The sequence below is a fragment of the Eretmochelys imbricata genome, chromosome 6, assembly GCF_965152235.1.
Source record: "Eretmochelys imbricata isolate rEreImb1 chromosome 6, rEreImb1.hap1, whole genome shotgun sequence".
NCBI lineage: Eukaryota > Metazoa > Chordata > Testudines > Cheloniidae > Eretmochelys > Eretmochelys imbricata.
The window spans coordinates 1,404,036-1,427,728 of NC_135577.1; the positions used below are offsets into that span (position 1 = coordinate 1,404,036).

Below are 23,693 nucleotides of genomic sequence, written 5' to 3' on the forward strand. Positions count from 1 at the left end.
CAAGGGGTTTGTCAGAAGGGAGACGTAAAATGCAGAGTATTGTGTTCCAAAGCTGTCGGAGCCAGGCAATTGCCAACAAACCCATCCAAAATTGTGACTAACTCCCCAAAACTGTGAAAAAAAATCAAATAAGCGGGGGTGGGGGGGAATTTGGGTCCCAATGTCAAGATGCTGGGCAGGGATTTGGGTCCAAACATCATGTGTCATGGGGGATTTGGGGCCCAAGGTCATGATGGTAGGTGAGGATTTGGGTCCAAACATCATGATTCAAACAAGAGTGAGAACAATCGACGCCTTCCCACCTGGCCCAGCCCCGTGTTTACAGGCCAGACCAGCCGCAGGCCTGCTCATGGACAAAGACAAAAGCACCCACAGAAAGACTCTGAACCGGGCCCTTTGGGCTGAGCTGAAACACCCTGAATGTGGAAAGAGACAAAGCCGGAGGCTGTGTAAGAGAAGGAAAAGGGGCTGGAGCACCCACCAGCAGCTCCCCACCCCACCCCGCACCTAAGCTCACCTCCGCCTCTGCTCCGCATCCTCTGCGAGCCTGCCGTGTGCCCGCTTTCCCCCCCTAGCTCCCAGCACTTGTCACCACAAAACAGCTGTTTCACACGGCAAGCGCTGGGAAAGAGGGGGAACGCAGTGCATTTGGGGAAGAGACGGGGCCGGGGCAGGGACTTGGGGAGGGGTCCAAGAGGGGCAGGGAGGGGACGGAATTTGGGCGGGGACTTCGGGGAAGGAGTTGGAATGGGGGGGCAGGGATGGAGTCGGGGCAGGGGCGGGGGAGCGCGAGCGCCCACCGGTGCCCAGGAAAGTTGGTGTCTATGGTCCCAACATGAGGCTGCTGCTTATAGAACCATAGGATCATAGAATCATAGAATACAGGGCTGGAAGGGACCTCAGGAGATCATCTAGTCCAACCCCCTGCTCAAAGCAGGACCAATCCCCAACTAAATCATCCCAGCCAGGGCTTTGTCAAGCCTGACCTTAAAAACCTCTAAGGAAGGAGATTCCACCACCTCCCTAGGTAACCCATTCCAATGCTTCACTACCCTCCTAGTAAAATTTTTTTTCCTAATATCCAACCTAAACCTCCCCCACTGCAACTTGAGACCATTGCTCCTTGTTCTGTCATCTGCTACCACTGAGAACAGTCTAGATCCATCCTCTTTGGAACCCCCTTTCAGGTAGTTGAAAGCAGCTATCAAATCCCCCCTCATTCTTCTCTTCCGCAGACTAAACAATCCCACTTCCCTCAGCCTCTCCTCATAAGTCATGTGTTCCAGTCCCCTAATCATTTTTGTTGCCCTCCACTGGACTCTTTCCAATTTCTCCACATCCTTCTTGTAGTGTGGGGCCCAAAACTGGACACAGTACTCCAGATGAGGCCTCACCAATGTCGAATAGAGGGGAACAATCACGTCCCTCGATCTGCTGGCAATGCCCCTACTTATACATCCCAAAATGCCATTGGCCTTCTTGGCAACAAGGGCACACTGTTGACTCATATCCAGCTTCTCGTCCACTGTAACCCCTAGGTCCATTTCTGCAGAACTGCTGCCTAGCCACTCGGTCCCTAGTCTGTAGCGGTGCATTGGATTCTTCCGTCCTAAGTGCAGGACTCTGCACTTGTCCTTGTTGAACCTCATCAGATTTCTTTTGGCCCAATCCTCTAATTTGTCTAGATCCTTCTGTATCCTATCCCTGCCCTCCAGCGTATCTACCACTCCTCCCAGTTTAGTGTCATCTGCAAACTTGCTGAGGCTGCAATCCACCCCATCCTCCAGATCATTTATGAAGATATTGAACAAAACCGGCCTGAGGACCGACCCCTGGGGCACTCCACTTGATACCAGCTGCCAACTAGACATGGAGCCATTGATCACTACCTGTTGAGCCCGACAATCTAGCCAACTTTCTGTCCATTCATCCAGCCCATACTTCTTTAACTTGCTGGCAAGAATACTGTGGGAGACCATGTCAAAAGCTTTGCTATAGTCAAGGAACAAAACGTCCACTGCTTTCCCCTCATCCACAGAGCCAGTTGTCTCATCATACAAGGCAATTAGATTAGTCAGGCACGACTTGCCCTTGGTGAATCCATGCTGACTGTTCCTGCTCACTTTCCTCTCCTCTAAGTGCTTCAGAATTGATTCCTTGAGGACCTGCTCCATGATTTTTCCAGGGACTGAGGTGATGCTGACTGGCCTGTAGTTTCCAGGATCCTCCTTCTTCCCTTTTTTAAAAATGGGCTCTACATTAGCCTTTTTCCAGTCATCCGGGACCTCCCCCTATCCCCATGAGTTTTCAAAGATAATGGCCAATGGCTCTGCAATCACATCCGCCAACTCCTTTAGCACTCTCGGATGCAGCGCATCCGGCCCCATGGACGTGTGCTCGTCCAGCTTTTCTAAATAGTCCCGAACCACTTCTTTCTCCACAGAGGGCTGGTCACCTCCTCCCCATGCTGTGCTGCCCAGTGCAGAAGTCTGGGAGCTGACCTTGTTCGTGAAGACAGAGGCAAAAAAGGCATTGAGTACATTAGCTTTTTCCACATCCTCTGTCACTAGGTTGCCTCCCTCATTCAGTAAGGGGCCCACACTTTCCTTGACTTTCTTCTTGTTGCTAACATACCTGAAGAAACCCTTCTTGTTACTCTTAACATCTCTTGCTAGCTGCAACTCCAGGTGTGATTTGACCTTCCTGATTTCACTCCTGCATGCCCGAGCAATATTTTTATACTCTTCCCTGGTCATTTGTCCAATCTTCCACTTCTTGTAAGCTTCTTTTTTGTGTTGAAGATCAGCAAGGATTTCACTGTTAAGCCAAGCTGTTCGCCTGCCATATTTACTATTCTTTCTACACATCGGGATGGTTTGTCCCTGGAACCTCAATAAGGAGTCTTTAAAATACAGCCAGCTCTCCTGGACTCCTTTCCCCCTCATGTTTCAGAGTAACAGCCGTGTTAGTCTGTATTCGCAAAAAGAAAAGGAGTACTTGTGGCACCTTAGAGACTAACGAATTTATTTGAGCAATTTCCCCCTCATGTTATCTTAGCTAGCACACCCACCCCGACTACAGCACCCTGCATGGCAAGCCCCTATTTACAACTCACTCTCCCAGTCCCCTTTCCAAGCACGGCCACTAAGAAATGAGGCAAGTTACTAATGTCAAGCCAGGCCTACACCCAAGGGCAGGATCATCTCCCGTCTATTCCCCCCTCCCCAGGGGGCAGGATCGTCCCCTCCAGTCCATTCCCCAGAGATGTGCACCTCTCTGATGGGAATAGAGCCAGTTGAGAGGGTGTTAAGGGCCAGACAGGAGGCTAGAACTGAAGGTTCAGAGTGGGTTAAGTTACGCAGACCCTGAACGCATCCCAGGGGAACCCCACCTGCAGCACATCCTGGTCCTGGAAGAAGACACCAGACTCGTAAATTTGTTGTGACTGTAAAGTTCATTGCACTTCAGAGACTGTTGCACTGAACCTCAGCCAAGCCATTTCCTCATGGGGTGCAACCTGGACTGTGGGGCCACGGAGACCTGTGTCCCACTAACCTGGGGTGTGCCTCTCACACTGTGATGCTGTGACAAGCTACAAGCCTCTGGCGGGTGCTGCACTCTCACACAGACATCCAGGGGAAGGGATGCACCCACCTGAGTTACATGAATGCTTCTCCCAGCCACTCATGAACCAGCAGTCGAGAGGCCCCAGCCAATTCCCCCTCAGCCTTGCACCCCCGAACTGTCCTGTCCTGCAGTGGTCAGAAGCCTGTCCAGTGCAAGTTCATTACCCAGTTTGCCCCTCCCTCAATTTGCAGAGGACCTGCACCAGCCTTTGTAAACTGAGCTGAGATTTCCCAAGTACTTCAACCGAAACTTACCTTTTAATGTAAAATATAAAACAGGTTTATTAACTACAGACAGATCAATCTTAAGTGATTGTAAGTACCAAGCGCAGAAATCAGAGCTGGTTACTTAAGAAACAAAAATAAATTTGAGGTCAATGCTCTACAAACTGTGGTAAGACGAGGCCCTGAAACATAAACCCTTGTATCCGAGGCCCGGTATGAAGCCTAAGGCCTGAACTAAAGTAGTGGTCAAGACTTTGTTAACATAAAGCAAAGTTAAGCTGTGAGCCAGAGGCAGGCCCTGCTCACAGAAGCTGGCAAGGAAAGGGCTGATGTTGCAAAAACACACATACCTAAAAGATACTGGACACTAGAGGTACAAACACGTGCCAGGATGGTACCAGAACACTCCGATACTTGCACGTTCCACACAGATAACAAGGAAAAGGCCGACGCATCCTAAAGACAGGGGTCAAAAGGATAAGAGGATGGATAGAGTTGTTTTGATCGAATCAACATGTACAAGGTGATAGATGGCACCTTGACACGTAGAGGGGTTGTACCTCAATACGTCAGGAGTGACGTGTAACTTGTTTGTACCTGTGTAAAAAAATGGACCCCTGAGGAGTTGTCTTTGTCTGGCCTATGGGGCAGTGGTGAGTCCCGCCACTGACTGAGCTGGTCCATTGTCAGAGGGCACATATGTACTAGGAGAACTGTAGATATCTGATCTGGGGAAGGAGAGACTGTGTTTCGTTTGGCAATAAACCTGGCCGAGTGCCTTCGTACCTTATCGGAGTCTGTGGTCATAGGGCAGTTTGCTCGAGATCTGCTGTGCCAGTGATCTGCAAAGCCGGGGCAGCACATAGAGGGAACACACGCACGCAGCCGACTGTTATCAACATTGAACAGAGCAGAGCACCACACCGGTGGCGTCTGATGACATTGGTGACCCCGACCGCTGATCTGGTGAGTAAGCGAGCTGTCCGTTGTAGGAATCGTTATCTAACATGACAGGAAACCGTGAGCTAGGAAACCCGCTTAACCCCTCTCTGCAAATCCCCACATAGTTTGATAACTCGTGGACCCTCTGGGTTGCTAGCAAAAGAGGTCCACATGAATTTAAAAAATACAGTGGGGAAGAAACCTGGAATGAAATTTGTAAGGCTAAGGCAGAAATGTAGAATATTGCAAACAATAACCATGGCTGTTCAATGGTTAGACAACATACCACAAAATTGGCGGGGCAAGTAACAGAAACAAAGAAAGTGTTACAAGAATCAGAAGACCTGACCAGAAAGCCCTGGATCCAGCACAGGAACAGAATAAAACATTGAAAACAGCTGTAAGAAACCAACAAAAAAAGATGGGCTGTCCCCTGTTATAAATATCTGTGGTCAACAGCAGGCTTCAGGTAGCTCCCTTGTGCCCGAAGAATGGGGACAGAAATGGAAAAAGGGGGCCCCAGCAAAATTAAAAGATGAAATGGAGTCCACTGCATTGCAACCAGCAGCTTATAATAAAAGCCAGGCTCTGGTTAAACTTCCACTGAGACCTAGACAGGTGCCTGTCAGAACGGGAGAAGTAAGTGCACAGAAGGAAAGGGTAGCACACAGTACTGTCACTGAATTGGTAAATCAGACGAAGGGAAAAAATGGAACAGTTCACCGAGCACATTCGGAGACAGGATCTGTGACTCGATCGCAGGGGAGTGAATAAACGAGAACTTCAAAGTAAAAATCCGAAATGAAGCAGGTTAACACCTAGAATTGATGCATTAACACATGGAGTTGCCCCAAAACAGTTAACTGCGGCAAAAAAGGGCACGCCCGCCATCCATTTGGCATGCGCACAAATGCAACAGACACTGGGGGGATAAATTCAAGGTTTTACAAGAGCAGGTAACGACCCCCACTCTCCTCTCAGAGCCAGGATAAAACCCCGGGGTGGGGGTTCCCAACAGCGTTAACCGACTGAACCACACTCCTCCCTCAGAGCTAAACACAGAACTTTCTTTCTCAAATATTTTGACATACCAGTTAAGTTTTCCTTTATATCCTTTCTCAGTTTGCTAAGCTTGCTGCTTCTGCCTGTACTTGAAGAGACCTTCTTGGCTCAGGTCTCCCTAGGTTGCTCTTCACCCCCATTCCACCACCTCTCCTCACTTCTGCTCTCTCTCTCTCTGTTTTAAAAGTCATAGTTTTTAGAGAAACCTCCAAAAGACAAAGCAATTGAAAACAGAACAAAATAACAAGCAAACAAAGAGAAAATAAGGTAAAACTTTACTTTAAGTAAATCCAGCATACTAATGACTGTAACGGCTCAGGAATGCAAGAGCTGGAATTACACCAAACTTTCTTGCAGATATGGTTGCCATGCAGTGGAAATGCAGACTCTGATTCTAATCCTAATCATGAACTAATATTTGAAACATGGGCTATCCTTATTTCCACATAGCACAGTTTTAAAATAAGGTTAATATAAAGTCATGGAAAATGTCTTCAGTTACTAAATTAATACAATAAATTTTGCAAATCGTAATATGAATTGTGTCAATTTGTATTAAAAGTTTTAAATAACAAGGTAATAACTTGCTTATTTAAATGTTTAACGCTTTTGTTTATTTTGTATTTTTGTTTGCCTTATTTTGTATAGTTATAAATAGAATTCTGGCACCATTTGGTCTTAATTGTAAGTTAGTCCTGTATGTCATGTATTTTGTTCTGTGTTGTATGTGTCACATGACTACTTTTTATTAATTTTATTTTGTTGCAAGAAAAGTCAAGTTTTTACCCTTTAAAAAAATATATATATTGTGACAGGGTCAGGCCAGATGGCTACCGGAGAGTGATCCTATTGGGATCCGGGAAGTGGGCGGGCTTTGCTAAAGGATCCCCCCCAGCCTAAGAGGGGGATCCACAGGACCTGGACACCAAATGATTACTGGGGACAACTAATGAAATAACAGGGACAGGAGTGCAGTCAAAGGATCAAACGAAGGGAACCGGACGAGGACACCGAGCAGAGAACCCCGGACAATGCCTACTGTACCTCAAAGGCGTCAAGGGAGTCAGTGGATGCCGCAGAGGAACTCTGCCTGGATACGTGAACGGACGGAGGATTGGAAATAGGCCCCACAGTCACAGGAGACTCCATTGGCCAACCTCCTTACTCTGGTTTTATAGATGGCCATTTTAGCCAGGGCCAGGAACAGGTTGACCAGGAGATCCCGCGACTTTGTGGGGCCACGGATTGTGAGTGCATAAATAAGAAGGTGAGGGGGAAAGTGCAACCAAAAGCATAACAAAATATTTGTGAGGAGCTGGAATAGGGGCTGCAGCCTGGCACACTCCAAGTATATGTGTGCAGGGGTTTCCCTCACACTGCAAAAGGGGCAGGTGTCTGGGATGGGGTGAACCGTGCCAAGTACATGCCCGTGCTCATGGCTCCGTGAAGGAGCCGCCAAATGATATCCCCGGCAGGCCTCAGGACCAAGGTGGAGTATAGGCTGGCCCACTGGGGCTCCTTACCCTCCAGAGGTGGAAGGAAGTCCCACCATTTTGTATCGGGGCAGGACGCGAGGGTGAGGACGTGAAGGGAGTGGAGCACGAGTGTGTATAGATGTTTCCTTGGCACGGTCTAGAAGCAGACCAACTGCATCTCGTGGAGCCAGCTCAAGGTGAAGGGGGGGCGGTTGGGTCCACAGGGCAGGGGTCCGATGAAAAGGTCCAGCGGGCCTGGGGTGGAGGGTGGGCGGGGCGCGCCCTCGTGCAGGATCTGGTCGAGGTAAACCCGAGTAGTGGGCGGCAAAGCGGCCCTCACCTGAAGTACGCGACGCGGAGTACGAGGTCTGGAGAGCCCCATGCGCTGAGCGAGTGTCAGGAGATCCAGCCAGTCTCCCCAGTCGTAGTTCAGGAGGTCTCCGATTCTTGTGACTTCTGCCAGGACCAACCTCTGGCGCAACGAGGGGGACTCCGCCACCTGCACGCAGAGCTGGGGGTTGTGTAGCAGGGGCTCTGCGAGGAGATCTGTCCCCTTGGTGGCCGCCACGGACCTGGTCATTGAAAGCAGTTTCCAGGTCCGGAGGACGTCCTGGTAGAAGACCGGCAGTCTGGAGAGGTCTCGCAGAAGACCTCTCGGATGGAGGTAAAGGAGCTGCCGGTTGTATCAGAGCCCTCAGAAGCGGCACAGGAAGGCGTGCGCCAGTGTGCTCCACGCCAGACTTCCTGCACCATAAAGGAGTCTCTGCAGGGCCTGGAGGCAGAAGACATGAACCTGAGTGTGCAAACACTTCAGGCCCTGCCGTTCCTCCTCCAGGGGTAGATGGAGAACCCCTGCAGGGACCCAGTGCAGTCCTGACCAAAAGAACTCCAGAATCGATGTCCGGAGGTTGGTCAGGAAACCCGGGGCCAGGACCAGGGTGTTGAGCCAGTACCAGAGCATGTACAGGACTAGTTGATTAAGCACCAGTGCTCTCCCTCGAAGGGAGAGGCACCAGAGTAGTTCTGTCCATTTCCAGAGCCGCTCTATCACCCTGCCCTCTAAATCGTGCCAGTTCTCAAGTGGAGAGGGATGCGTGGCAGAAAGGTAAACGCCGAGATAGAGCAGCAGACCCGCGCTCCACTGGATGGCCTGAAGCGTGGGTGGGAGGGAGCTTGCCTGCAGCCGTCAACAACCACCAGGCCAGAGCTCTTGACCCAGTTGACCCGGAGGAGAAGGCTGCCAAATAGATGGCCTGGCAAGCCTCCACCCGCGCCAAGTCTCCCGGGTCTTGGACCATGAGGAGTACGTTGTCGGCATATGCCAACAAGACCAGCCGCAGCTCCGGCTCCCGCAGCACCAACCCTGTCAACCTCCTGCGGAGGAGACAGAGGAAGGGCTCGATCGCCAGAGTGTACAGCTGGCCCAAGAGGGGACACCCCTGCCATACTCCTCACCTGAAGCTGACCAGTTCGGTCAGAGTCCAGTTGAGGCTGACCAGACACTCTGAGGAGGTGTACAGCACCCAGAGAAAACCCACAAACTGGGGTCCAAAGCCAGACGCTTGCAGAGTGCTCAGGAGATACCTGTGGTCCACCCTGTCGAACGCCTTCTCCTGATCCAAGGACAGGAGGGCGAACAACAGACCATCCCTTCACCTGAGTTCCAAGAGGTCCCGGACCAGATACAGGTTGTCAAGGATGGTGCGGCCCGGGATGGTGTAGGTCTGGTCTGGGTGGACCACATCCGCCAGCACAGACCCTAGCTGCAGCGAGATGGCTTTTGCTATGACTTTCTAGTCCGTGCTGAGGAGCGAGACAGGACGCCAATTTCGTAAATCGCAAAAGTCCCCCTTCTTCGGCAATAAGGTGAGTACAGCTCACCTGCACGAAAGAGGCAGGACCCCGTTCTGCAAAGACTCGGCCCAGACAGTGACTAGGTTTGGGCTGAGGACGTCCCAGAACACATGGTAGAACTCCACGGTCAGCCCGTCCATGCTTGGAGATTTATTGGTGGGCATGCAACGGAGGGCTTCCAAGAACTCAGCCAGAGAGAGAAGCAGCTCTAGCCGGTCTCAGTTGCCTGCGCTGACCATAGGGAGCTCCTCCCAGAGCACCCTGCAAGTGTTAGGATCGGTCGGATCCGGGGAGAGAAGGCTTGGTGGTGGTCCAGGCAGGCAGAAAGGACCCCTCTCAGGTGGTGGTGGTGGTGTCCACTCCATAACTCTGGGGAGCGGGCCAGCAGCCCCCCCACTCAGGGGCTGCAGTTGGAACAGTAGCAGCACCCAAGGGTGGTGGGATCCAGCAGCCGGCCAGCAACCAGGTAGCAGAGAAGTGGGGTGGTGTCTGGCCAAGCCAGGGGAGCAGCTGGAGCAGCAGCAGCAGCAGGGAGCGCCCAGGGCCTAACAGTAGCAGGAGTAGTAGGAGCAGCAGCACTCTCTCTCCTTCTCCCTCCAGGCCAGAGGGCTACAGAAGAGTGATAGAAGGCAGATATATTAGCCCCAGGTTAAGTAGGTCCCTTTTCCCTGGTAAGGTAACAGGGAAGGTTCCAGAACAATCAGGCACTTTCTGGAAACAATTAAGACAGACAGGCTGATTAGAACACCTGCAGCCAATCAAGAAGCTGCTAGAATCAATTAAGGCAGGCTAATCCGGGCACCTGGGTTTAAAAAGGAGCTCACTTCAGTTTGTGGTGTGTGTGCGAGGAGCTGGGAGCAAGAGGTGCAAGAAACTGAGAGTAAGAAGGCGTACTGCTGGAAGACTGAGAAGTACAAGCATTATCAGACATCAGGAGGAAGGTCTGTGGTGAGAATAATGAAGGTGTTGGGAGGAGGCCATGGGGAAGTAGCCCAGGGAGTTGAAGCTGTCATGCAGCTGTTACAGGAACCACTGTAGACAGCTGCAATCCACAGGGTCCTGGGCTGGAACCCGGAGTAGAGCGCAGGCCTGGGTTCCCTCCATCCCTCCAACTCCCTATTTGATACCGGAGGAGTTGAACCAGACTGTGGGTTCCACCAGAGGGGAAGGTCTCTGGCCTGTTCCCCGATCCACTAGGTGGATCAGCAGAGACTGCGGGAATTGTTCTTCTTCCTTTCCGCATGCTGGCCAGTGATGAGGTGAACTGAGTGAACGGCAGATTTGAGCCACAAAAGTGGCCAAACTGAGGGCTGCCGTGAACCTCTGAGGAGAGCAAATCCGCCAGTAAGCGCAGGACCCACCAAGGCAGAGGAGGAACTTTGTCACAAGTGGTACCACACTATTTAAGTGGTATATATAAGTGGTACCACACTATTTTGATATTACTTTTGGGGTATAACCATCATAATATTCTTAATTCCATTTTTTTTCAAAGTTCAACAAGGTCTCCGTTATAAATATATATACATATATTTCTGCCTGAATAATGCAATTGCTAACAAAAAGAATTCTCTTTTATTAATCACAGTTTTGTTTTTCATTTTTATTCAAAGAAATAAATAGGTAGGGAAACTTCAACCTTAAGAGTCAGGTAATATTAACAAAATTGTCAATTTCTTGTTTGGGCTTTTTATAAACTTGTTTGCACTTCTGAATATAGTTATAAGAATGTCATAACAAAAATGTTTTATAATAACAATTTATGCATAAATCTAACCAAACAATTTCAACAGGTTTCCACCTTTGTCTCCCAAACACAACCAAGCATCATAAAAGTATAATATCCTCAAAGTATTTGCATAGACCTGTATTTAAAATTCATTTTGGTTTAATTTTTATTTTCTTTTATATTATGTTAATGGGAAGCAGTGGTTGTTAGGGTTTGTGCTTCTAAACAGTTAAGAAAAGTGGAATTTGTGTCACAAGCAAATTAAATCTAAAAAGCTTAGTAAAAATTCTATTATTAACGCTTGCTAAAACAGAGTGCTCGGCAAGGGAAAGCAATACACCTTCTCATAGAAGATTGTGAGCATCTTTTTGAGCAGTTAAGCATTTTATTTAGTATAAAATATTAGCAATGCACCTCAAGTGAAAATGAATGTCTACTCAACAATTGCAAAAGTTCCTGCTCAGAACCCTAAAATCAGTCTAAGAGTCTAATCTTTCCCTGTTTGCTAACCGCACCAAAGTTACCCTTAATACCTCTGGAGCTGCTAATGTGGGCGGCAGAGATTAAATCTGGTTATGATGACTTTGAGATTTACTCCCTGGAGCATCTTTGCTCCCAGGACAAAGGTGTGCTTGTGAGATAAAAGACTTGGTCCCCATCACATCATAAACAAACTACATTCCTCAGTGTATTAAATTTGGATTACTGAAAACAAGAAGAGATGTAAAACAAACAAAAAAACTTTATTATGCTAACTAACTAGCTGTTTAAGGTTGCATCTCACAGACCAAAGACACCAGAAGTTATCACACCAAAGACACCAGAAGTTATCACACCAAAGACACCAGAAGAGATCAGTATACAATGAAGAAACCCCCCAAGCATCAAGAAAAGAAAAATGAAGTTGGCAATCAGCTAGAAATCGCTGTCAGTTAATTTGAATTTGGCCACTGTGTAAAAGCAGGTTTCAGAGGAGCAGCCGTGTTAGTCTGTATTCGCAAAAAGAAAAGGAGGACTTGTGGCACCTTAGAGACAAACCAACTATTGTTGCAGTATTATTGTTGAAGTGTTGTATTGTTGTTATATTATTGCTCTAGATCATTTACAACATGCATAACATCGCTAAACTGTTTAACCAACACACAGGTAAAAAGCAACAAATGAACGGCAGCAAACAACACGAAGGCAAGAAAATTGGTAAAGAAATTAAGTTGCCCAGTAACTACCAATTGGGTTACTGACACCGCATCCTAACTAAGGCACATGTTATTCAAAACAATCTCGTTCAGTGTCTGGATACCAACACTACATCCCGACACAGCACTATTTGATAAATTGGTTACTGCCCATTCGGTAGGTTATCTGTACGACAGCATCCATAAGAAACAACTGGATCTACGTCAGCTACGGGTGTACCACAGAGCAGTTCAACCAATGGAACAGAGAAGCTCGCCACTTGTGTTTCCTGCCCGGTGAAGCGTCCCAGAGGGTGACAACCAGCAGTAAGGGGTAATCTATAACATGGATGGACAGTCCTGGGTAGTAACTAATTACAATATATTTATATTTAAAGGCCTCAGTGATAGTGTCACTACTCCAACTTTCTGTTTTACTTCTCATATACACAGCACTGTGGGACACATGATCACAATCCCTATCCCAGGATTTCAAAACACTCAGCCTACTGCTACTAATGATACAGATGGCAACTGTAATTGCCCTAATAAAAGTGGGTTGCTATCTGCAGTACCACAAGGGCTAAACTACAACACCAGATTGGAAAAGAATTGTTATGCTTGGATATCAAGTGCGGTTATACGTCCACATACGTACTATATGTATATATATATATATGCACTTATACACTACAAATATATACACCATATCCATATTACTGATATATATTAATTATTTGGGAGTGCCTCTAAGACTCAATTATAAAACTACGTTCCTCAGTCGAGGTCCTGGGCCTAACATTCCCAGGCCCACCATAAGGGACTACAAATAATTGGATAATAAAATCTATCAGTTGTATGAGGGAATGTACAGACTAAAGGACAGACGGGGCATGAGTGTATGGATGGTAAAATAAGATAACCACATAACAATGTTGAGCCCACTGGGTTATGTTTAGTCCATGCATTATGCCTTTCCGAGATGATGGGTAAACGTCCTCCCCATAAAAAGACAAAAAGTGGGGGAATGTGGTAAGATGAGGCCCTGAAACATAAACCCTTATATCAGAGGCCCAGTATGAGGTCTAAGGCCTGAACTAAAGTAGGGGTGAAGACTTTGTTAACATAAAGAAAAGTTAAGCTGTGAGCCAGAGGCAGGCCCTGCTCACAGAAGCTGGCAAGGAAAGGGCTGATGTTGCAAAAACACACATACCTAAAAGATACTGGGCACTAAAGGTATAAACATGTGCCAGGATGGTACCAGAACACTCCGATACTTGCACGTTCCACACAGATAACAGGAACAGGCGGACCCATCCTAAAGACAGGGGCAAAAGGATAATAGGATGGATAGAGTTGTTCTGATCAAACCAACATGTGCAAGATAATAGGCAGCACCTTGACACGGAGAAGGGCCATACCTCAATACGTCAGGAGTGATGTGTATAAAAAAGGACCTCTCCAGTTGTCTTTGTCTGGCCTATGGGGCAGTGGAGAGTCCCGCCACTGACCAAGCCGGTCCATTGTCAGGGAGCACATATGTACTAGCAGAACTGTAGACATCCGATCTGGGGAAGTAGAGACTGTGTTTTGTTTGGCAATAAACCTGGCCGGGTGCCTTCATACTTTATCGGAGTCTGTGGTCATTGGGGGTTCTCTCAGGGTCTGCTGTGTCAGCGATCTGCAGAGCCAGGGCAGCACACAGAGGGAACACACACATCCTACCAACTGTTATCAACATTGAACAGACCAGAGCACCACACCGGTGACGCTGATTGCACAAACTAAACAGGATTTGAATGAAGCAGTGTCTCCCCCTGACAGATGGTACAAACAGGTCACAGATCCTCAATACACAGGCTGGGATTCTTTCCCAGCCTGGGATCAGCCCCCGCTAGTTCAAAGTCTTTGTTCTCCAGATGTGTTTCCAGGTGTTGAGTTGCAGGGGGAGTGAGGCCAAGTGATGATGTCACTTCCCCTCTTTTATAGTTTCTTCGAGCTTGCTGGAAAGATCCTTTGCTGTGACATGGGGGTCAGGCAGTCCCCATTGGTCAAGCAGTCTCCACTGTATACATGTCCCACTGAGAAGTCTCCATTGTATCCAGTTCCCAGGACAGTGGATTCTTTCCTTGATGGGTTTTGATAAGCCATTAACCCAGTGTCTAACTGTTTATGGCTACTCCTTTGTTGTACCTGAAAGGCTGGTTATGGGTGTCTGCCAACATTTTTCAGAAACACACACAGAGCAAAACTTCATAACTTCACATACAGAGACAGCACACACAATCCAACAGGATATTAATGTTCAACAGATGAAGACTTTTCAAATGATATGTCACAAGGTATGCATTTTACGAAACATACCATAATCATATCATAGTGGTGAATATGGGGGTTCCAGGGTGCTACTTTGTAGTACATAGGAAGGTGGCCAGGCAAAGGATCTTGGATGCGGGACCATCCCAGAGAGACAGAGGCATTTAACATTCTCCTTTCTACCCATCATCCGGAGAGATTGAGGCTGGGTCTGCACTTTCCATTCTGGTCAGTAGATCTACATCTCTCAGGGGGTGAGAAATCAACCCCCACCTGAGCATCGCCACTAGGCCGACCCGACCGCGTGCAGCTAGGTGGATGGAAGGTCGCCTCCGTCGATGTAGCTACTGCAGCTCGGGGAGGTGGGGTTTGTACCCCCTGCCACCGCTTTGGGCTGTGTCCGTAGGACAGGGTTATGTTGGCGTAGCCGTGGTGCTGTTGCTCTTGGAGCAGAGCAGGGTCGAGCCCTTGCTAGCTTAAGGCTCTGATTCTTTCTTCTCCTATGTTCACTGGGAGGCGGCCCAGTCGCTGTACTGTGTTATGGTGGGAATGACTGTGCTCCCCCATGAGCGCCTGCAAAAAGCCACCATGGGGAGGCGCTAAGGAGTTAACTCAGTTTGAAACACCCTCAGACCCAGGAATAGGGGGTTCCTAGTTTTCGGGAAAGTGTCCACAGAGACCAAGAGCTGCAAGTTGTTATCACCCACAAAGAGGTGTTCAGTGTGTGGCTGCCTGGGGAGAACGATGGGGCAACAGAGCCCCTGGCCTGGGGGGGAGGGGAAATGGGGGGCACACAGAGCCCTGGTAGGCTGCATGCCATGGATTCTGTTACCCCCTATTGCCTCCATTATTATCTATTTCCTTGCTGGCTGGGCACTCACCCATTCAAGGTGTCAGCATGTTAACCCCGAACTGGACATTGGGGCCCAGCTGAGACCGAGCAGCTGCAGTGCAGGGACACGTTCATTGCTCCTGGCGACTGGCTCTCTGATCTCCAGCCACCTGCAGAGGTGGCTGAAGCTGCTGGCTGACCCACCAGATGCCCAGGACTCTGTGTGTCCCCCATTTCTGGTTTTCCAGTTTTCACCAAAACCCACCAGGCTCTGGCCATTGACGCGTAGAACAGCCCTGGAGATTTTGGGCAGGATCAGAGGTGATGTTGGGAAGGGAGTGTGTTGCAGCCGGCAGGCCAAGGGGAGAAACCCCAGCACGGGAAGCGCAGCCCCTCGATTCACTTGTCCAGTTAGTTTTTAAAACCTCTCCTGGGTGCGTAATTTCCATCTCGCACTGGCTGGGAAGAGACGCCTGCCACTGGATCTCCTGGTGCATGCCCAGTCAGTCCAATGAGGCTAACGCTGCCAGGCTGTGAACTCAACTAGTCAAATGGGGCATGAGGACGTGTTGGGCAAGGTTTAAATTAGTGTCAGTCGGGGATCAGAGTCACTGTTCACATTTCTAAATTGTAATGGCAGAATGCCCCCATGGCTGGCATGCGGCCAACATGGTGCTGATGTGGGAGAAAGGAAAAGGGAGGGATGTTTCACAGGTCAGGCAAGAACCTTAAAAATTCTCTTTCCATTGGAAAACTGCAGGAGCCAGTAGGCTTGGCTCCTTCTCCCCCCTGCTCCAACCACTAGATCCCCTCTTCCCCCTGCTTTAACCCACAAGACCCCACTCCCCTCCAAGAGCTGGGGATAGAACCCAGGAGTCCTGGCTTCCAACAGTGCCCCACTCCAACCAGCACCTCCCCTTTCCCCTCCATACCAGGGCTGGGGAGGTGTGGGGAACTGGGTCCCTCCTGCTGGAGGTGACAGGGAAAGGGTCTGGGTGAAATCTCAGGTTCTTGAACCCCCGGGGTACAAGAATTTGACTGGACTAGAGGGCGACTGGTGATGGAGGGTTTGCCCAGCCTGTGGAGGCATCTCCACCCACAGAAACAAACCCTGTTTTCCCCCAGGAGACGCCTGTTGGCATTTAAACAAGAGGAGTTTGTCGGAGTTGATGTAGCTCAAGCACCGCATCCCCTCCCTTCTCCTCAGTGGGTTGGGCTCCTTGCTTGGACAGCAGCTCCCATGAGCCCGCTCTACAGAGAGGAATGGGAAGTTGGGGCACCCAAACTACATCCCCCATGATGCCCCACAGTCTCCTCTCTTGGGGAGGGGAGGCGGTGCATGACTGCTGCAGGGCACTTATGGGAGGCGTAGTTCACACTGAGTGCTGGGGGTATAGAGGAGAATCAGGCCTCTGAACCACATTTCCCATGATGCACCAGCATCACCTCTCATAGTGCATATACCATGGCCCCGGTGCATCATGGGAGGCACCTGCAGAGACCGGGGAAGGGGGCAGGATTAGGTGGATTCAGGGGCTCTGTTCACTGGCCCCTGTGGGGAACAGGCCAAAGTCACAGCACAGCATGTTGCAGCTGTACCCTCAGTCCTCCCCCTGTGCTGGGGCCGGCAGCACGGACCTTTCCACCCGGCGTCACGGGGCCTCTGGGGAGCTGGGAATCGGGCCGGCTGAGCAGAACTTTTGCCCTGGCTCCTTCGGTCTGATCTGCCCGTTGGGGCCGTGTCCCAACACAGCCCTCACCAAGCCCTTCACGTCACTGTCATTCCTCATTCCCCTGCAGCCGGGCAGGATGCAATGTCGACAGACCCTTAGACACAGACTGCAAAGTTCTCTCGGGTGCCAGCCTCAGATTGGCTGGGACGGGTGCTAACCAGGGCCTCTTCTAGAGCTGAATGGGGGGCCAGGCTGGGCTTCTCTGCATAGGGGGACTAGACCGGCCTTGCTATTCCTGAATAACTCCTCCACAATAGCCACTCCGGAATAGCACCACAGCAGAGACTGTTCCAGACTCATTGCTTCTCCATGACAAGATGAGGTGAGGATGTGTTCGAGGTCTATAAAATCATGAATGATGTGGAGAAAGTGAATCAGGAAGTGTTATTTACCCCTTCACATAATAGAGAAAACCAGGGGGTCACCCAATGAAATTAACAGTCAGCAGGTCTAACACAAACAAAAAGAAGTATTTCTTCACACAATGCACAGTCCACCTGTGGAACTCATTGCCGGTGGACATTATGCAGGCCAAAAGTGCAACTGGGTTCCAAAAAAAATTAGATAAGTTTATGGAGGATAGGTCCATCAATGGCTGTTAACCAAGATGGTCAGGGACATAACCCCAGGGTCTGGGTGTCCCTAAACCTCTGACTGATAAAACTAAGATCAAACTTGATAAGTTTATGGAGGAGATGGTATGATGGGATAACATGATTTTGGTAATTAAATATTCATGGTAAATAGGCCCAATGGCCTGTGATGGGGTATTAGATGGGGTGGGATCTGAGTTACCTAGGAAAGAATTGTCTGTACTATCTGGCTGGTGAATCTTGCCCATATGCTCAGGGTTTAGCTGATCGCCATAGCTGGGGTCGGGAAGGAATTTTCCTCCAGGGCAGATTGGAAGAGGCCCTGGAGGTTTTTCGCCTTCCTCTGCAGCATGGAGCACGGGTCACTTGCTGGAGGATTCTCTTCTCCTTGAAGTCTTTCAACCACGATTTGAGGACTTCAATAGCTCAGACATAGGTGAGAGGTTTTTTGCAGGAGTGGGTGGGTGAGATTCTGTGGCCTGCATTGTACAGGAGGTCAGACTAGATGATCGTAATGGTCCCTTCTGACCTAAATATCTATGAATCTATGACTGCCGGAAGCTGGGACTGGATGATAGTGGATGGATCACCCCATAGACAGCTACATAGTATTACAGCTCTGTAGTTATCCAGGTATGATTGTACATGGGACAGTTTTACAAATATACAAGTATGCAGCTACAGTGATGTGCTCATACGTGTCTATGGTTAGAGAGGTTCAGCTGTAGAGTTCTACGTTATACAGTTACACAGACACAGTTATACAGTTAAGCAGTTACACAGCTACACAGGAACAGCGTTATGTACAGACACAGTTATATGGTTACACAGGTACATTGGTACCCCAAATTTCCTGGTGCCCTACACAGCTGCGTATTTTGCATGTGCGTAGGGACGGCTACTTGGCTTGTGGGGGCAAAGCTGGGGCTGCTTGAAATTGTCTGGCCCATTGTTCTGTTTGCAAACACTGGCCCTTCCTCCCCCATGCCCCAAAAAGGCCCAGGCGGGTGACGTTTTAATTTGATCTTCTCCTGTGTCTCATTGCCAATGAAAGCGGGTCTCCCAGCAGCAGTGCATTCTGGGAGACCACAAAAGGCTCCGTAGGAGGAGAGAGGAACTCTCCGAGCTCCAGCCCTGCTGAACTGGGACGGGTCTGACTTAACCTGAGCTTAATGCCAGAGAAAACGGATCAAGTGATGGTAGTAGCTCTGCCCCAGCATGGAAGGAGGCCATGGCATAAGAAGAAAGTGGGGTTTAGTGGTTAGAGCTGGGGGGGTGGGGGCTGGGAGCCAGGACTCCTGGGTTCTATCCCCGGCTCTGGGAGGGGAGTGGGGTCTGGTGGGTTAGAGCAGGGGGGTTGGGAGCCAGGACGCCTGGGTTCTCTCTCCGGCTCTGATAGAGCAAAATCAGGAGCCTCTTTGTGGGAAGGGAGGCAAAGGAGTCAACCTCGCTGACCGGAAAGTCCTTCTCTCTCTCCCTTATGGAGACTCTGGGGTGGGGCCTCTGGTCTGCCCAGGGAATGGCAACTTCATCTTGGCTGGGATCGTCAGCTGGGGGGCTAACTGCACGGACTCCTCAACCCCCAGTCCTGGGGTGTATATCCGGGTCTCGTTCTATGCCAACTGGATCCAGGAGGTCACTGGTGGCGCCAACCCTTCGGCCTTCTCTTCTGTCCTACTGCTGCTTGCTGGGCTCCTCCGGACAGCCCTGTGACCTGCCCCATCAATGCCGCCCCCCCAGCACAGATGCCCCCTGCAGCTCACCTGGGACAGCCACCCCCTCCCCAACTAAGAGGGTGTCAGAACCCCCCTCTGGGCAGGGGCTACTCTGTCTGGGCATGAGCTGCAGGGAGATTGGAGCCAACAGCCCCGCACCAGCCAGGGTGTCTACACCCCCCCCTTGGCACCGGGTGTGGGTCCCGCGTTGCTGGGGTCTGTGGGACGCGCCTGGGAGAGGCTGGTGGATGGAGGCACAGGGGCGCCATGGGAATGGAGAGCGCAGGGGATGCAGGATTATATCCAGCCCTTCCTGCAGCTCTACAGCGCCCCCCGGGGGTGACTGGGAAGCCGACGGGGAAGGGCCCCACAGCTGCTTTGGTCCCGAGACCCATGCTCTGAAAATCGTCAATAAATCGGCTTTGCAAATTCTGTCTCCTCCTGGCAGCAGCCACGACCTGCCCTGCAGCAGCTGGTGCCTCCTCCCGCTAGGGCGAGTCCTGCCACCATCACAGCCTCCCACTGGCTGCGGCTTGGTGTTAGCTGTGGGATGGCAGAGCATCGGGGGCCGCGTGCTGCACAGATCCCTCCCCAATCAAGACTGAGGCCCCCATTGTGCCAGGTGCTGCACAGACCCTGACCAAGATCCAGGTTATTGTTGTTCCTGGCCCTATTCAGACCCCCCTCAAATGAGATCTGGCCCCCTGTCATGCCAGGCACTGAACACAGACAAACTCAGACACCTGAGGTCAGTCGTCCCCGCTGCCATCATACTGGATGCTGCACAGACACCCCCCACCCAACTAAAATCTGGGTCCCCATCATGCCAGGCATGGCATTGACTCCCCAGAGCAAGTGTGACAAAGCGGGAATTTCCTGTAATATTTTTATGGTCCCTAGCTATGCCTCAGTTTCCGCTGTATGCTGCATTGTTACCCCACGTGTGGGAAAGGACTGTTTGCTCTCAGGGCAGGCAAGAGACACAGGCCTGGCCTGCACTGGGAAATTCAGCTGGTATCACTATGTCACTCAAGGGTGTGAAAAATCCTCCCCCGGCCCAGAGCAACCTAGTTAAACTGACCTACCCTGGTGCAGACAGTGCTAGATCAATGGGTGAATTCTCCCATCACCCCAGCTGCTGCCTTTTCGGGGGGTGGATTAACTACGCTGGCAGGAGAACCCGTCCCACTGCCGTCGGTCGCAGCATTTCAAGTCTAGACAAGCCCTTAGGTGTGGAAAAGGACGGGCTGACCCCACGTCGGTGGAGAATCCACGAAGATGATGGCAAATCCAACCACCAGCCATTGACACCTGGCGACCAGCGCCCCAGCGGGAGATGGATTTCCCCATATCTCAGAAGGGAAGATGAGAAGCACCCCGCAGCTCCAGAACAAAGGACTGGGGATGAAGTTTGGGTGCTGGAAGGAGTCGGGGCTCTCACCTGGGGACTCAGGAGGTCAGATGGAGAGACAGAGCTTCAAACATGGGGTTCACTGCAGTTTACCTGGGCTCTGGGCTGCCCAAGAATGGGCCGTGCATTACCCTTCAGTTCTCTGTGCTCCACAAAGGACCCTCTCTCCCCCTGTGCTGGTGTGCCAGCTGACTAGCCCGACAATTTTGACAGCGCTGCAAATACTGGGTGTGAGTGTCGCGGCAAATACCGGGTGAGGTGCATTAGTCCCTGCAGCATGGACACGTCTCTGCCAGGCCTCTGGCTCAGTTGGCTGTGCTAAGCAGAGCTCACGGTGTGAAGCAGGAGGGCTGGAGCCCCAGAGGTTCAGTTGAGGGGGATGAAGCCATCTGACTAACCCTGGAGGAAGAGTGAGACCCCAAGAGGGTCGGGCACATTGAAGTGGTTCATCCTAGAGAGAGTTCCAAAGATGGGGCCGTAGAAATGATCCTGTGGCTCCGTGACACGTGGTGACAGAGGTGGGATGCTGAATGCACCAGGAGTATTTTGCAACAAGTGACCTGCAGCAGTAAAACTAGGGTAGTCAAAGGAAACAGCAAGAGAATGGTGTATAATCACCTCCCTAACAAGGACTGGCTACAGGTGTTGTCTTTGGTGTAGGATCTAAGGTACCAACTGATCTGGAGTAAGTGACTGGTGTCTTGGGACTGTAACCAACCTGAGTGTGGTGTGATTTTTCTGACCATTTATTACTACATCTAGTTTGTCTGGGTGGCAAGATAGACCAGAGAGTCCAAGGGGACTGTCTGTGACTCCGTGGTGAGACGGTCATATTTGTTACTGGTTTGGTGAAATTACTCATAGAGCATGTCACCAGTTTGGAGTGCTGCCCTGTTTTTCAGTCTGCCCTGTTTTTCAGTGCCCGACGACATGACAATGGGAAGAACCCAGAACCCAGAATCTGGACTCCCAGCCCCCCTGCTTTAACCCACTAGCTCCCAGATCCAGGGGTTGAACCCAGGAGTCCTGGCTCCCAGCTTCCTTCTCATGTGTCAAGGGAAGGTAAGGCTGGAGTTTTGCGGTGGGTGTCTTGCCTGTCTGATTCCAACTCCCCTGAGCACCTAGGGAGAGAAGAAAGAGAAAGCACAGATATTAATGGGGGGGGGGCGGGATATCCGCAGGCATTGCTGGGCCCTGAGAACGTGTGTGAAGGGGAATGAGTTCAAGTAACTCCACCCATAATTCCCAAGCTCAGCCCTTTATCCCAGAAGAGCCCAGCCATCCTCAGCGCCAGCCAAAATCCTTACCTGCCCGTGGCATGTGCAGTGAGAATGAAACTGGGAGTCAGAACTCCTGGGTCCAATCGCAGCTGTGGGAGGGGAGTGGGGTCTTGTGGGTTAGATCAGAGGGGATAAGGTGGTATCATCAGTGTTAGGGATAAGAGTTAACGTTATCATAGGGCTACAGTTATAATGAGATGAGGCTAAGGGTATCATTGGGTGAAGTTTATCATGGAGGTTAGAGCAGGGGGTTTCGTCAGGATGAGGGTCAGGGTTGAAATATGGGATTTCTTTCTTTCTTTCTTTATCCCTTTTTATTTAGATTTTCTAAAAAAATACAAATCTAGTTAAATTTCAAAATAAAGCATGGCTTCGAAGTGAAAAGAGAAAATGTTTTGTTGGGAACATGTCAAAGAAATGATTCCACTTTTCCAAGTTTTTTCATCTTAAACTATCCCGAATTCAGTCTGAATTTGTGAATAGTTTTAGTAGACTCCAAACTGCATATTTCCACGAATAAACTATTCCTCCAAACAATGTCAGTCAGCTGTGCTTATTAGCACAAGAAATAAACAGCTCTAGACAAAATAGCCAGCACACCTACGTGCATTTCCCTGGCTCAGGTTCCTCGCTGCTGGGGAGTGTGTAGTGCTTTGGCTTTGAACAGAGTACCGTGGGGTGCCCCATATCCTTTCCCCACAGCTTGTGGCTTTTCTCCAAGTCACAGTGTTTTTCCCACTCAGCTAGGTTTCTCTGACCTTGGCTGATCCACAGTTAAACAGGAATCCCCTCCTGGCTATCAAAGCATCTCCACCTCCTCCCCTCTCTTCCCCATCTCTGCCCTCCCTCTGCCCAAAGTATCCTGTACAATGGGATCTGCAGGGTGCAGCCTGGGCTCTCTCTCACAAAGCTTTGCCAGTGCCAAGCAGCAAACCCCTCCAGGTGCTGTGATCACTCAGCCACCAGCATGTGGAGCCCCCACACTCAGCTGGATTGCACGAATGCTTCCAGAGCCACTCATGAATCATACAGAGAAAGGCACCAGCCAAATCCCCCAAGCTCCCAGTCTTGCACCTCAGGAATATACCGTCTTGCACTGCTCAAGTGCACCACTTCATCAACGGAAAGTGGATAGACACCAGCCTTTGTAAACTTGAGCAGATTTACCAAACACTTCAGGCAAACTTAATGGGAAAGATAAACAGTAAAACAAGTTTACTGACTACAAAAGACAGATTTTAGGTGATTATAAGTGATAGGCAAAAAGTCAGAGTTAGTTACCAAAATAAAATAAAATATAAGTACACAGTCTAAACTCTCAGCCCTATTAGACTGGGCAACATCTATCCTAAGCAGTTTTTTCTCACCCCACTAGATATTGCAGTTCATAGTACACAGGTTTCACCCTTGAAATCTGGGACAGTCTCCTCTGTTGGGGTCTTTGGTCTTCTGAGCGTCCTTGTTGCTTGCAGCATAGGTGGGGGCAAGAGAAAGGCCAAACCTGGGGCCCTTGTGTTCTGTTTTATACCCTTAGTCCCATGTGCATGGAGAACACAAGTCCAGGCATGTCTGGTGGGCATTGCTGAGTCCCCAGGCAAGGTTGAGCAATTCCCCTGGAGTGGCCTTATGCAGGTGAGTCATTGCATTGTAGCTCTTTTTCTGGACAATGGCTGTTGACGGTTGTTCAACACCCACCCAGGCATTGGTTCTCCCCCTGGTGATGGT

General features: G+C 50.1%; 1 protein-coding gene across 1 annotated transcript in view; it reads left to right on the forward strand.

The window, feature by feature from the left end:
- Positions 1 to 19,275, forward strand: part of LOC144265861 (prostasin-like) — a 363,252-nt gene extending 343,977 nt beyond the window's left edge. Inside the window, 1 exon segment of the mRNA XM_077818911.1 lies at positions 19,049 to 19,275. Within this exon segment, the coding sequence (XP_077675037.1) occupies positions 19,049 to 19,275 (227 nt within the window).
- The last annotated feature ends 4,418 nt before the right edge of the window (positions 19,276 to 23,693 follow it).